Source organism: Lotus japonicus, chromosome 6, assembly GCF_012489685.1.
Source record: "Lotus japonicus ecotype B-129 chromosome 6, LjGifu_v1.2".
NCBI classification, from domain to species: Eukaryota; Viridiplantae; Streptophyta; class Magnoliopsida; order Fabales; family Fabaceae; genus Lotus; species Lotus japonicus.
Window position 1 is genome coordinate 55807803 of NC_080046.1, and position 15657 is coordinate 55823459.

The following is a 15657-nucleotide window of genomic DNA, read 5'->3' on the forward strand; positions in this document are numbered from 1 at the left end:
TGATTTAGGGTGAAAGCATAGGGATAGTGAGTTGTAATGGACGGTTTAAAAAAAACATAGGACAAAAATTAACATACAAAATTAAACAACCATTATGAGCAGTTTAAAAAAAAATTAAACAACGATTATAGGAGGTTTAAAAAAAATTAAACAGCAATTATGGGTATTTTTTTAAAATTTAAACAATCATTAAGTTTTAAAGAATATTAAATAGTTAGAGAACGGTGGGCCACAAACTCAAAATGATGGTATACCTAACATTTCAAATTAATTACTTCATGATGTTATTAGCAGGTTGTCGTATGGTAGCAATAAATCTACCAATGTAAAATCCTAGCAAAGCAAAAGAGGAAAATAAAGATACCAAAATAGATAATACTCAGTTTTCATTTCTTTTTTTTTTTTTGTCGAAGGTTCATAATTCATTCAATACCCAAAGAGGTTGCCCAACGACACTTACAACAGATCAGCATACATATTGAATGAAGAAAATTGGGTCATAAGCCCAAACTGACTTACAAAGTTCATTAACACTTAAGCATGTGACTCCTTAGAAAACATCTAAGCTAAGTTAGAACTAAGGGAGATTAAAGGAACTCTTGCAAGTACAACTCAGGAATCAGGCCTAAAGCACTGAGCCCATCAAAACTGGGCTAGACAAACCCTAGCCCCTAGGTCTCCAAACCCTAAGCAGTAGCGGAATGGTTTTAATTTCATTACTTTTAAATAGTACATTCCTTACACTATATGTTGATGCAGCATAATACCTGGCAAAAGGGAAAGGGGCTAAGGCATGTGAATACTCTCTGTAGTGTGTTCTTTAGGGAAATAGAAATAGCATAATGGGCCTATAATAGTAGTGCAACCCATATAGGAAATAACTAATATATCTCCATTAATTATTTTTACTTCTTTGTTAATTCTTCAGCTAAACTTGGCTGGTTTCTTTGTCATTATTTTGGGCTGTGTATGTTTGTTTGGCCCATTGCCACCATCATCGTACTTTACACAAGGCCTGAAATGGAACAAGCATTGGCATGGTGATTCCTTTGTCCTCCCTCATTTCAAGCTTCTCCTCAGTTTCCCGTTCCCACTCAAAGCACTGGACCAACAATCCCGCAGTGAGGCCCACCGTGCGTTGGGCCAAGCTCATCCCAGGACAGGCCCTTCTTCCAAGCCCAAATGCAATCAACTTGTTTATTTCCCCTTCTTTGTCAAATCTTTCAGGCTTAAAATTTGTGGCATCACTCCAATATTTAGGATCTCTATGAATGAGAAATGCATTAGTTAACACAATGGTGTCTTTTGGAATATTGTATCCTCCAACAGTGCAATCCTCTGAAGAGTAATGTGGTAAGAGTAATGGAGCAGGAGGATGCAATCTAAATGTCTCAGATATGATGTTTTGAAGGTATGGGAGTTTTGACAAATCTTGCTCTTGTACCAATTGGTCTTTTCCAATTTGTGTGTCTAATTCATTCTTTGCTTTCTTCAATACTTGTGGATGGTTCAACAATTCAGACATCACCCATTCTATGGTCACAGCTGATGTATCTGTTCCAGCTAGAAGCATTGACTGCCAATCATTTCAAATAAAAAATAGTAGTATTTAATTTCATGAGACCTACTGAATTTAATAAAGTCTGACATATAATTATAAATACCAAAATAAATGGAGTTGACTAATTTATAGCAGGAATTATTTAACCATGCATGTAGATCCTCAAAGACAAATATCAATTATTTATTAAAAAAATTAGACAATTGTTTATTAACCATGAAATTTCTATCCCACTTATTTTAATTGTTATTGGTCCAATTTAATAAGGTTAAATAGCTCAGGTCTTAACTCATGGTGGTGATGACGGAAATTGAACTTACTCTAATTTGTTTTTTCACAAAAACAAATACATGAGCAGTGGCGGAACTAGGAATTTTGTGAAGCCTGGGCAAATTGAAGAACCACAAATCCACGCATGACACAATATATAAATAGTTATAAATTGAAATAAAAAAGACTGGTCATTTTGCCAACAAAAGTGTAACTAACCCGGGTTTCAATCCATTTACACGTGACACGTCTAAGAAGACAATACAAGATAAGAAAAAATGGAAGATACCAATAGTATGCCATTTTCACTTCGTCTTGAATATTCGGAGCATGCTCATTAATTTGTTTCCTACGACCTAGATCACGCACAATCTTATTTGGATTAAACTCATTGACAACATTAGGCGGAGGCTCTACTTTGGGTTTCGGTTGCACAACATTCACATTCTCTATACTTACTTTATCAACCAAAAACATTCTCATCTCTAAAATTTAATAATCTAAAGTTAATATTCAACGATATAGAAAAAAAAATAACTAATAAATCAAAACCAATTTTTTGTGCTGCTTTTCAAGATCTCCAATTCTCTTGTCTTGAAAAGGGATAATTCTAAAAACAAAACTCTAGAAAGATAACATCACTTCATTTACACTAGCATAAGTTATTTCACAAAAACTTCTTATTTGTCTTTCCCTTCATAAGTGGCAATTCCATAATCCAACATTCTTGGAAGAAATACTTTCACTAAAAATATGAAAGCTAATTTGATGTTCACCTCAATATTCTCATACAAATGAAGAGCAAGTTATATTTCACAAAAACATTGTATAAATTATGTTATGATCTTAAATATTGTATTTTTCAATAAAAAAGCTAAAAGTAATTCTACAGGACAAGTCTTATTCTTTTTGTCAAAGTTAGGAGATGTTTCATTGAAATGGGCTCAGCCCAAAGGATACATCAAGATGGCAAATAAATGGCCAAGAAATACAAATATACAATGCTAAGCACATAGAATGTCACCTAGACTAGAAACAAACAAAAAAGGGACAAAAGACAGTCGATGGAACCAAGGGCCAGAGACTACGTGAAGAAGCATTTCAGCTTTCTCTTTCATTCCTGGACTCCTAACGAATCACTACAAGTCTTGTCCAATTATTTTTTGCCCAAATATTTTATTTTTTTTCACCCAAAAGGGCCATACGGCCCAAATAAAAAAATTATTTTTTGGCCTTGGAGCCTGGGCACGGGCCCAGGCAGGCTAGGTGGTAAATCCGCCTATGTGCATGAGTGAGTAAGGTAGAGATATAATCCCTTAAAAATAGTGGAAAAATATTGATAGATACTTTGGTACATACTCTACTAAAAAGAAATTGAGTTAAATTAATAGAAGAAAAGAGAAATATATGCAAAAAGAAGAAAGTGAAATAGAGATAAATCATACGTAATGACAAAATTAGTAAGGTTGAGTCACTCCGCTAAGAGATTGTGTGTTCAATTTTCACTATGAATAATGTTCCTTTCACACTTTTTTTTGGTGGAAGATGAGAAAGAAAAGAAGAAAAGAAAAAAAAAGTACGAGATGTATTAAATAACTAAAGGAGAAATATAAAAGTAAAAGTGGATGAAAATAGCGTTTGTAAAAAAAGAGGTGTGAAAATATCATTGTTTTTTTCATTATTGATGAGTGATATGTAAATATTTCTTAAAGAAATTTGTGCTCCTTAAGAAATGTCAATATGACGTCTATGTAAGGGTCATGTTAGTCCCAAAGCTGTGTCTCCTAGTGAAGACTGAAGTCAAGTTTTTTTAAACCAATTAAAAAGACACAAATTGGATGCCCCATACTACTAAAAAAAGACATATGTAACCGAAATCAATTCACCCGATTTCCAAAAATAATATAGTACTTGTGTGAGTGTCTCATCCCCATATCTATCATGGTTACCTGAATAAGACCTTTGATCATGAGATCGGAATAATACTCCGGTTGAGACTCCTGCAGCTTCAACAGATGCTCAATCATGGAGTCATGCCCGCCGCCCCGGCGATGCTTCCCACTCCGGTGCTCCTCAATCAGCCCCTGCAAGAACGCATCAGCCCTCTTGGCAATGCTCTTCAGCCTCTTCTCCAACCCATCGAAATCGAACAAACGCAGCAGCGGCAAAAAATCACCCTTGTTGTTCGCCCCCATCAGCGAATGCATCTCCGACACAATCTCCCTGAACTGCCTCGCTTCCTCCACGTCTGTCGCGTCAGTGTCATCCCCGTAGTACCTGTCACATTACCAATTATCTCAAAAATTTAAGCGGTTGGGTAAGAGTCAAATGAATGGTTTTATATTATATTCTAAGCTAACAGTACCTCTTCCCTGAAATCATCCTCATCACGGCGTTGAACGACATCTCCGTCAGCCTACACCTCAGCTCTACCTTCGCGAAACCACTACCGGAGCCGGCGGTGGTGATGTCTTGGCTGAGCTTCTGCACGAGCCTATTGGCCTCGTCCGTGCGGATCGCGAGGAAGGAGTTGAGGCGGTGGTTGGAGAGGACGTCGATGGTGGTGATGCGGCGGAGGTTGCGCCAGTGTTCGCCATAGGAGACGGAGCCGACAGTGGAGTAGTTGTAGAAGATGTACTTGCCGGTGAGGAAGCGAGGGCGGTTGGCAAGGACGAGGTCGTTTTTGTTGAAGCATTCCTGAACTAGTGAAGGAGAGGAGACGACAATGACGAGGCGGGAGCCGAACCAGAGGGACATGATGTCACCATACTTGTGGGAGAGGGCGGTGAAGGTGCGGTGGATTGGCGGCTTGAGGTGGTGGAGGTTGCCGATGACCGGGATGGTGGGTGGTCCTGGAGGAAGGTTTCTGAGGCGTCTTGATTGGTTTTGGAGGAGGATAAATGTGAGGGTGAGGATGAAAAGTAGGGAGAGGAGGGAGTAGTACACTAATGATTCCATGTTGTGCTTGATTGAATGTGGTAGTATTAATAATGCAGCAGTTATGGAAGTATACTACTATATATAGTAACTAGTAAGTAGTAAGAGTAGAGGAGTGGTGGTTTGAGTGACGTCGACGTAATGCTTATTGTTACGAAGACCATTTTCAGTTAGAGACGCCGGCAGTGTATTATATGGTGGTACGTAGCTAGCATTGTGATAGAATCATAGAAAATTGCAATCTGCAGATAGACAACAAACAAATTTTGAAGGAGGAATAATGCAATGTGATATTAATTAAACATGTTAAGTCAACCATGATCAAATATATATCAATTCATATACATATTGTCGTTTAATTCATGTTGCCCGACACCTTGGTTTTGTTTGAACAATATGACAAACTTATAACAGATAGGACTCCAATTGTCTAATTGTAATTCTTAACTCTTACACTCTGTTTGGTAGAGTAGAGAGATAGAGAAGAGAGAGTAGAGAAAAGAGAAGTTGAGTAGAGAGAAATATGTGAGAAATATAGTAGAATTTGAGGTTGTTTGGTATGATAGAGATAGAAGAGGAAGATAAGAGAAAAAATGAGGTGGATGAAAGAGAAAAAATTATTTTTAATGCTAAATGACATTTTAACCCTCAAATATATAAATATTTAATTATTTTATAGTTGATCAAATGAGCAATATTGGAAAGTAAAAAAAAAAAAGGTGCACATGTGGCCAACTTCTTCTCATTTTGAGAAGACTCTAAAAAGGTGGAGTGACACACCATAATCTTCTCTCTTCACATACAGTACCAAATAACCAAATGAGGGAGGAGAGATGCAATCCTTCCTAACTCTCTCCCTTTCTTCTCTCTCGCCAAAGTTGGCGCTACCAAACACAGTGTTAAGAGAGCTTATATTGACTCTGAATTAACTTATTGAAGGTGGATCTTGTTTAGGGTAAGTAATTATATTCTTGTGAATATGGGACAAAGTTGCTGGGAAGGGGGGAACATAAAGTATATTCCCGCAAGTTATGGGATGCATATTACTTCAATTCGCTTGCCATATCACAAAATCTCAATCTCTTCTTGCTTTCATCCCTAGCTCAAATTTGGTGTACGCGTTATTGTTAGAATTCGTTTATATTTAATAATGAACTAGATAGTACATTGCATATTTCTAGCTAATTATGTATCTTAACTCAGGAATGTGCTTTTGGATAATCCAAGATTGTGATTAGATCAGTTTCCTTCTTCATTTCGTTTCTGCTAATGATGCCCTTGACCACCCCTAATTTATTTTATAATTGCATTATTTGTAGGATGCTACTTAGTGTTATGAAGTTACCTTAATTTCTCGTACATCTGCCACTAATGTTGTTGATAGTAATTGAGTTTTCCGCACCAAATACAAAAGTGACGGATGTGCTGAGCGCTTGAAAGCGTGTTTGATGGCCTAAGGTTTCACGCAGATTCCAAGTTTTGATTACTTACTCAAATTCAGTCATGTTGTCAAAAGCAACTACTGTCTTTATCAGCTGGATATCAAAAATGCATTTCTTCAAGGACATCTCACTAAAAATGATCATTTCCCAACGCATGTTTGTCGGTTAAACAAAGCTCTCTACAGACTCATCACCTGCTCTTTTCTAGTCCGCTACGATTTTGTTTGCAGTCTGACTGATCCATCGTTGTTCTTCATCTATCGAGGGCATATCACTATATATCTCCCGGTTTATGTGGATGATATTATTTTTACTAGCAGTGATTTTCTTCTTCTAACTCAGTTTATTGCTCGATCTCCTTAATGCTAAGCTTGCGATTAAGTATCTAGGTAAGCTTGACTACTTTCTAGACCTTGAGATCACTTACGCTACTGATCACTTGTTCTTATGCTAATGATTTTCTTTCTCATGTTATGATGCTTGAGGCCAGCCTTGTTTCGACACCCTTAGATGTCAGTTTCCATCTCGTCAATGAAGGTGTGGCTTACTCTGATCCGATTAACTACCGTTCTTTGGTTGGGACCTTATAATACTTGATTATCTATCATCTTGATTTATCATATGCGTTAACATAGTGAGCTAGTTTCTTCAAGCTTACACTATTGATCACTTTCAAGCTGTCAAACGTATTCTCTGTTATGTCTGTGGTACACAACATTTTGGCCTTACGTTTCGCAACACCTCTTTCCCCATAGTTCTCGGCTACAATGATGCTGATTTGACTCACTGCACAGGCACTTACTGGTCTACATACGACTATGCTATTTTTCTCAGTGATAACCTCTTGTCTTGGAGCACCAAGAAGCAACTTATTGTCGCTTGCTCTAGTTGTAAATCTGAGTATTGTGCGATGGCTAATACAGTCTCTGAGCTTGTTTGGTTCTGTAATCTCCTTCATGAGTAGGGGTGGAAATAGGCCGAGCCGAGCCAAGCTTTGCGTGGCCTGGGCCTGGCCTGCATTATCTTTTCGTGGCCCAAGCCTGGCCTGTGGCCTATCAATAGGCCAAATTTTGTGGCTTGGTCTGGCCTTTTCTAAGGCCTGGCCGGGCCTACAAGCCTGCTTAAAAGCCTATTTAATAGACAATTTTATCAAAAGAATAGGCTGGCGGGCTAATAAGCCTTTTATATATCATTGCACTTTCTTTTCAAATAAAAAAACCTGTATCATTGCATTTCAAAAACTAAATCTGTATCATTGAATATGTCTGGAACGTTTCTAATCTAGGTTAGGGTAGGGACTTGGGGTTTTCTTTTATACTAAACTATACATCAGTTTTAAAAAATCAAATAATATATTATTATATTATATTTATTTATATTATTAATAAAAATAATATATAAATAGGCCGGCTTGTTAGGCCAAATAGGCTTTTTTAATAGTTTGGGCCTGCCCTTTTTAGTTAAACAAGCTTTTAGAAAAGCCTAAGCCTGACCTTTTTAATAAACGAGTCGAGCTGAGCCAAGCCTCTAACGAGCCAAGCCATAGGCCCCTGACGAGCCGCCTGGCCTATTTCCACCCCTATTCATGAGCTTCGTGTCCGGTTATTAGTGTCTCATCTTCTTCTTAGTGACAACCATCGTGCTTTGTTTATGGCTCAGAATCCTGTTACTCATAAGCATGCCAAACACGTCAATTTGGATTGTCACTACATTCGTGAGTTGGTTGCCTTCGGACGATTGGTCGTTCGTCATGTTTCTACTTCACTTCAGCTTGCTGATATTTTTACAAAGACTCTACATCGTTCGCTGTTTGAATTGTTTAGATCCAAACTTCATATTAGCCTTAATCCAACGCTAAGCTTGAGGTAGCGTGTTAGAAATAATTCGACATAATATCATACGTAATATTCTTTTATTATTTGTAGCATATTATGTAGTTGCTACAGACACAAAAGGACAATAATAGAGTAAGAAGCCATAAAGAATTTGCCACTAGTGAGGGGAAAGAGGCAAAAATGGTTGGGAGTGGAATCTGTAGGCCTTCCCCATATGGACTTAGTTCTTCTTTTTGGGCCTCCAACCCATCTTATAATAAATAAATAAAACACTATAATATATTTTATTGAACTCTTAATTTTTCAATTTTAATCATACAATTATACAAATATAAAAATTAGGAAAATAAATTAAAAATAAGACCGGTGTCAGTGACACAGTTACTCCGCCGCATAAAACCGGTGTCATTGGTTTCTCACACACACTCTCCGCCCTAATACTCTTCCGGCGCCGCGTGTTTCCTCCTCCTCACCACCACCAAACCGCACGCTCTTACCTCCGGCGCCGACATGCCACCGCCACCAGGTAAATCAACACAATCCATTACATACGCATGTGTCTCCAAAACTGTCTTTGTTTGTTAATTTTCACCTGTCAATCAATCAATCAACTATAGCGGCAATAGACTAATGATTTCTGTTGAAACAGAGCTTCCAGGGTTCTACTATGACCCAGAGAAGAACAGGTACTTCCCCATCAAAGGTCCAATCCCTGGTTCTTCTTCTTCTTCAAAGCCTAAGACCAAAACCACTGACCTAAATTCATCACAACCCTCTTCCTCTAAGGTATCTGTAATGTCTGAATGAATTTGCCCCGTTTGGAAAAACGGCTTAATTATGCGCTTATGGTCATAAGCAACCATAAAGGCGTTTATTCATAAGCTATTTTTAAAAATTTATTAAAATAAATTGAAAATAAGCTATATATAAGCATAAGCTCTTTTTCATAAGCTATCATGAGTAGCTTATGAAAATAAGCATAAGCTCTCTCAAACACTTACACAAGCGCTTATGCTATCAGATAAGCTCAAATAAGCTCTTCCAAACAGGGCCTTTATTTATTGGTTATTTGATTTTTCACATGATGCATTCATTTGAACTTTGAATTTTTATTGATTGTAGTTACAGCAGAAGAGTAGGAGTAGTTATTGTTGGAAGGTTAGGAACAGAACTACTTCTAATCTGCTTCAGGGTAGAGAGTTAGGTGGTCATCATGTTAGTGCCTCCCATAGCTTCAGTGAGGAGTTCAGGAAAATGCAAGCATCTCAACCCGCTGTACGTTGATTTCTTTAACGGTTTTCGCTTACATTTGTTTTGCTAAGGGGTTTTTGAGTCTAACCTAGGATTGGGGTTTTCAGGTGTGGAAGTACCAGGGAACTGATAAGATCGGTATTAGTGCTTTGGAGCACATGAAAGTTGATGTAAAGACGGCAGAGGGTCGAGTTGAAACTGATGTTTTATTGACTGGCAGCATAAATGGCACGCTGAGGTAACTTATACTTTTCCCCCATTTGCATTTGTGCTTGTTTGCATTTTCTTACAAATTTGAGGATGTTGGGTAGAATATCTTTCGACTTATTTGCTTGAAAAGGGGTGGGAAAATGAAAATAACTTACTATTATATCCTTACAACAAATGAAGGAAAGGAAGCAACACAAACCTCGACAACATAAAAAAGCTATTTAACTGTGGTTTTTAGTGCTGGTAACATTTAGTTGTTAGTGATAACATATGTAAAGAGACTTTTGAATTAAAAAAAAAAATTGAGGATAGTTTAGTGATTAGTCAATACAATCAAATAATTTTAAGCCATTTTCATCATCTCTATGTCCTCCCATTTTGGGAAAGGAAGCAAAATTGGGTGGAGAGGGATTTTTGCCCCCATTATTTCCCCTCCCCTCCGTTCTCTATCAGTCAAACAGTATGAAAGTGACAACTAATACCCATATACCTCAATGTGTTATCAGTACTTGATGATCCTTCAAATTGATTGGATTATACTAGTTTCACTTGAGCCTAAAACCAAGTTGACTTGTTAATTGATTCTTGTGAAGTTTGTTGTATAATGTTGATTACATTTACTAGTTGTTTCTTGTGAAGTTTGGAACTTGCAGTTTTTGTGAAGTTGGAAGGGTTGGGCAAAATTTTGACAGTGGTGTAACGTGGATGCCAGATCATGTGAAGAATTATGTTGGAGGGAAAGCAGATGAGCGTTATGAGGTGCCAGGGCCAGTTTCCAGACCTAATGGAGCTTCACTGATTATGTCCTCAAGAGTATCCTGTATAAGATTGGGTTCAAAGTGCTCTTCCACTGCTGTGAATGATGATCCTATTGTTGGACATGCGTTGTATCCTTTTATTTATTTATTGTTAATTTCTTTGTTATTGCTTCATAAACACTTTAAATATATACATTGGATCATGCATGTATGGATTGATCAAGGTTAGAAGATGAAGTCATATAATAACCTTTAAGTGACTTCTAATCATGGTCACCATATGAGGTTATCTCTCATGATAAAGTATAGTGGCCAGGTTTATTTTTAACATACTTGTGTAAATCTCTATCATTGATATTGGGAGATCCAAATATACTTGTTTATGATAAAAGTTTGAAGTGAAGTATCTTAACATGGCAAATAGATTTACTACTTTGGGGTCAGAGACATCAGGTGGATCACTTTTTACTCTTGGTCTTGTTGAACCATTAGATCTTGGACCAAGAATACTGAACACATGGAGCAGACTGGAGGAAATTGCTTCCTTCAAGTGTACCCTTTGGACAGCAGAATATGATTATAATAGACATCGGGCTTCAATAGGCAAGTTATATACTGATCTCCTTCCTCTCTCGTCCCTCCCTCTCCCACACACACAGAAACACATACATGCTTAAATTCTCTTGCTTATGCTATGCCAAGTAATGTTAAATTCAAATGCAGCGCACGAGTTGTACAGAATGTGTTTAAAAGTTAATATTAACTCATGGCCATTCAGATTTAGGGTATCTCATGTTCTCTTGTTTGCACTTCCCGTTATATATTTCAACGTAGTTTTTATTATTACCAATTGCATCCTCAAGGAAATTTTTTTAAGCCATAACATGAATCCAAACTTGTTACCAAGTTTAGCATGAATTCCAGATTATCGAATACAATATCTATTTAAGTTCACTGCATGGGTGAACTATATTTCGGCATTGTTCGCCTCATGCTTATAGAAAATACTATTCCTAATACCTCAAATCTGTCCACTATGAGTTTTTGCTAATAAAATTTAGCTACATGGAATGTTCTAGTGTTTGGCTTTAGTCTCTATCCTGCATATTGCTTCTACTTATCATGTATCAGGTTATGATAATGAAAAATGAGCCATACATAAATGACTCAATAACTAGAGGTCTTGGTAGTTCATAAAGATGAGAATTGTGACATAATATATGAGCAAATTTTTTTACATTACAGGCTTTTGTCCCTGTTAATTTCATATCTGATCTTTTGTGAATTATTCATTTGTGTTTTTCTTTGTCTTTCTTAGGTACTAATGTGGGAGGTGCTTTGGTGGATCTTGAAACTAGGAAGACGTCATGGTTTTTAACTTGTAAAAGTGATGTTTTTGCTCAGCAGATAGTTGATTCAGTAAGTTATTCTCATTTTATTAAAAATTTGTGAGTTTTCCCTAGCAAAAGGCCACCCAGCACTTGGTATTTTATATTATCCATGTTCTCATTCAAATAAATAATTACATATTAGAAAAACATACATTTTCATCATGTTTTCATGAAAATGTTATTTTGAGTTTATTAACTAATATGAACTGGAACATTTCGTAGTGTGCAAAACGGGTAGCATTTGTTTCATGGATATCATGTCATTAATCACCTGCACTGTTGTTACAAGAACATCAATAACCAAGCCTTTGTCCCGCTGGAGGCATTTGACTACATCTATATGAGTCAAACGAGCGCTCAAAGCTCTGTCATGTATTAAGTTCACAAATAGATCATTCATCTCTAAACCTCTCTTCATACATCTCTAAACCTCTCTTCATAGTCTAGCCTATATTTTTCCTTGTTTTTGTTCTATATCCCTAAAAATTGGGTTATCTCCACTTGGTCAGCATTTCTCATTGCTGCTTATACGAGTTTATTGGGCTATCGTGCACTTGGTCAGCTTTTCTCATCGAAGTTTCTATGAGTTTCCTCCATATATGTCCAAACCATATAAGACGAGACTTTACTATCATTTTTACAATGGGATCTTCCCCATCTTTCTATCTAGTGGATGCATTCCTAATCCTATCATTTCCTGTAAGCACTCATCAATGATAATATTCTTATCTTTACAACGCTAAACTGGACTCTTTCCTGTTTAACATTCAGTCTCACTCTCACATAAAATTGGAAGTCTTATAACTGTGCAATAAAATTTTCCTTTAAATCGCAATGTTGTTATTCTTCTTAAAAACATCAGAAGCAAAGGCAGAATTATTTAATTTTTAAAGACTCATTTTGGAAAAGGCATTATAATAGGGTTCAAAGGGAATTGCTTTGTTGGATGTCAGAAAAACATCACTCCACTTTTAGCAATTAGGTACTGTATTCACATAAAGGCAGATGACCCACAGTCCCACACTAAACTTCTCTTCAGAGGCTTACTAAAAGGATGAAGCCATGTATTGGTCATATTTCTAGGACTGAGACATGGAGACAAGCAATTGTTTCTTGGCTCATTAAGTTAAGAATTTCTTTTTAAAAATAAAGAGAGAATCGATTTAGGCTAGCTGGGAGCACACATTATGCTTCATCCTGCATACCGCAGCCTTTTTACATTTTCTCTCTTAGGTGCCTACCCATTTCCCTCTCCTTCTGTGCCGATGCACCAACCAATATTTTCTCCCTACTATTTTTCAACAGTTTGGAACAATGCTTGTATGTCAGATTCTGCAATTTTGCTAAATTAAGTAAAAAAGTTAATTTGAGGTTCAATAATCAATGGTGTATTTTGGCAGGGGGTCAATGCGTGTATTCTCATGATGCTTTTTTGTCCTTAGAGATGGGATCTTTGGTGCATAACTCATGGTTTTTTATTTAAGGGAGCCTTCCTGATTTGCTGAGGGATTTGGGAATTAATTGCACTGATGATCCCATTTATTTTTCCTTTGTGTTCATCCTTTTTTCAAGAGAATATTTTATCTACCTTTACCTTTTTACTTGTATAATTGTATTCCATATTCCTTTCTTCTCTTTAATAATTTTTTTATTTTGTAAAATGAAATGTGCTAGTGGATGGTTTTTGTCATTTTTTGTTAGCTTTTTCTAACAAAACTGTCATCATTTTGTCCATATTACAAGGTTATGATTCGTTAAATATTTAACTCTATTTGTTCACCGTGGCAGGGAAATGTGATTTTATGTGGACTTAGAAATGGGGCCATTGTCACTGCAGATTTTCGTGCGAAAAGAGAGAGACATAAGCATTTGATATCTAATACATCTTCAAATAAGAAAGTTGGAAGTTCTAATAAAGAATGGTTCAAGGTATTTTCTTTATAAAGTTCAAATTGATTGTTAAGTAAAACTATATAGGTCTAATGCTTTACTCATAAATATTGCCAAGGCAATTGCAACTTGTATTTTCATGTATCAACTAGTATAATTTTTGCACTTGTATTCACAGCATTTAAACTAAGGACTGAATTTAAAAAAAAAACTAACGGCAGCCTGGTGCACAAAGCTCCCGCATATGCAGGGTCCAGGAAGGAGTCCCATCATTGGGTGAAACTGGAAGAACTATGCAGACAAGTTTTTCATACCCCAAATGGCCTTAAAAATATAGAGCCCATTCCCATTTGGCTGTATAAAATTTTCACTTCCATCATTTTTATTATTTAATGTCCTTTAGTAGTTTCTTCTGCATTTTGTGCATCCTAGTTTTAGCGCCAGTATAAGTTTCTGATCTAGTCGATCTTGTTATTTTTTGTGCCATAATGGTACTCTGGAATCTTCAGTGAGTGATGATTCATTTTGTGAATGTCGTTTGCACTATTAGCTATAGCTATTGTTGATATGCTTACGTCTGTCCCCCTTGCAGCTCAATGGAAACATATATCCTTCTCATACCATTTGGATGCCTTCATCTATATCCAGGTTAGTCAGCTATTTCCTTGCCAGTTGTCAACTTATACATTGATTTGAGTTTTATTGATTTTGACCAATTATTTTCTGTCCTTTTTATTTGTGGGTTTGATAATAGCTTGGTGTCACTTCAGTTTGATGATCAGTACTTCTTGGCAAGCTCCATGGATGGATCGGTTAGTTTGTTCTTAAGAAAACTAGTACCTATTTTTAGCATATGATACTGATAATTTGTAGCATTATCTCATGTTTAGGCATCATTGTTCCTTTTACTCAAAATTGAAGAGAAAATATAAGTATTCGAAGTGTACAAACTAAGTTAAATAGATCCTCTGTAATTGAATTTCCTTTTTTCCCAGGAGATTAGCTTGACTTAATCCTCTTGGACTTGCATCATAGAGATAATGACCAATGAAGGCATTAGAAACACAAACCAATTCCTTGCACCATATCACTCTTTTTGATGGAACTCCTTTTATGCAACTTGAATTGACTACATGATGAAAGAAAAATGTTTACAAAAATAATCTTGATAGCAACCATTTCTTGCAGAATTCAAATAATGAGAGAACTGCTTAATTACTTGTTCTTTTACTTTTTAGATAAGACTCTATGATCGCCGCCTGCTCCAGAGGGGTGCTGTCCAATCTTATGAAGGGCATGTGAATTCTCATACATGTATACAGCTTGGTGTTGATCCATCTGAGAGATTTGTTATGTCAGGTGGGTGTTATTTCACTTATGTTATTTATTTAGCATCCTAGTTTGAAAACTCTGACTCAAATCTTCTCAGGAGGGGAGGATTGCAAGCTACGGTTATGGAGCATCAAGTCTGGCGAGCTTCTTTTTGAAGATAAGTTCTCAGATTCAGTTCTCTCTACCGTGTGCCATCAAACATGCAAAAGGAGTGAGCACCATTTACTTTTGACCTTTCTACTTTCAGTTTTATAAATTTCCTTGTTTTTTGTCATCAGCCACTTTTAGGCTTTGGTTTTACTGGTTACTAACATTGAAGTGTTATTATTTGGCTGTGTAGCTTTTAAAGCAGATGAAGGAAATCAATACAAGCAGGACTCTTCTTTGGGTGCATGGCTTGGATCACATGAAGGACTATTTTATATGCATTGGTTATGAGTGTGAAGGGTTGAGGTTTAGTACCAATAGGTATAGCTGCTAACTTTTCAAGGTGAATAGGTCTACTTGCTAAGGACATAATGGAAATGGAAGTAAGTTTCTGTACTGCCTGGTTGGTCTTGGTGTTAGCATTTAGGTGATCAAATAACTTGTGAATATGCTGCTGATACAGGTGACTAGTTACTTGGAGATTAGAGCTACCATTTATATTTGCACCATAGCACAGGGGACTAGTTACTTTCTAGATAGGGTTATTTAATATTAACACACACAGTTCCCTATTCAAATACTGGTATCTAAAACAAATGGGTTGAATACAAATGTATCCAGTGTTTTTTGTCA

The 15657-nt window shown here is 36.6% G+C and overlaps 2 protein-coding genes across 2 annotated transcripts; one reads left to right on the top strand and one right to left on the bottom strand.

The window, feature by feature from the left end:
• Positions 1-414: 414 nt before the first annotated feature.
• On the bottom strand, positions 415-4879 carry LOC130722940 (isoflavone 3'-hydroxylase-like). Its single transcript, XM_057573830.1, has 3 exons — positions 4197-4879; positions 3781-4108; positions 415-1576 (listed from the first exon to the last, which is right to left on the bottom strand). The coding sequence occupies exons 1-3, from the start codon at positions 4787-4789 to the stop codon at positions 995-997; spliced, it is 1503 nt and encodes a 500-aa protein (XP_057429813.1). The 5' UTR covers positions 4790-4879; the 3' UTR covers positions 415-994.
• A 3512-nt stretch (positions 4880-8391) lies between these two features.
• LOC130722938 (uncharacterized) lies at positions 8392-15657 on the top strand. The gene is made up of 13 exons (XM_057573828.1): positions 8392-8571; positions 8695-8831; positions 9168-9320; positions 9404-9534; positions 10160-10393; positions 10689-10867; positions 11583-11683; positions 13444-13584; positions 14138-14193; positions 14300-14357; positions 14784-14904; positions 14975-15088; positions 15218-15657. Exons 1-13 carry the CDS (start codon positions 8556-8558, stop codon positions 15313-15315), a joined length of 1539 nt encoding a protein of 512 aa, XP_057429811.1. The 5' UTR covers positions 8392-8555; the 3' UTR covers positions 15316-15657.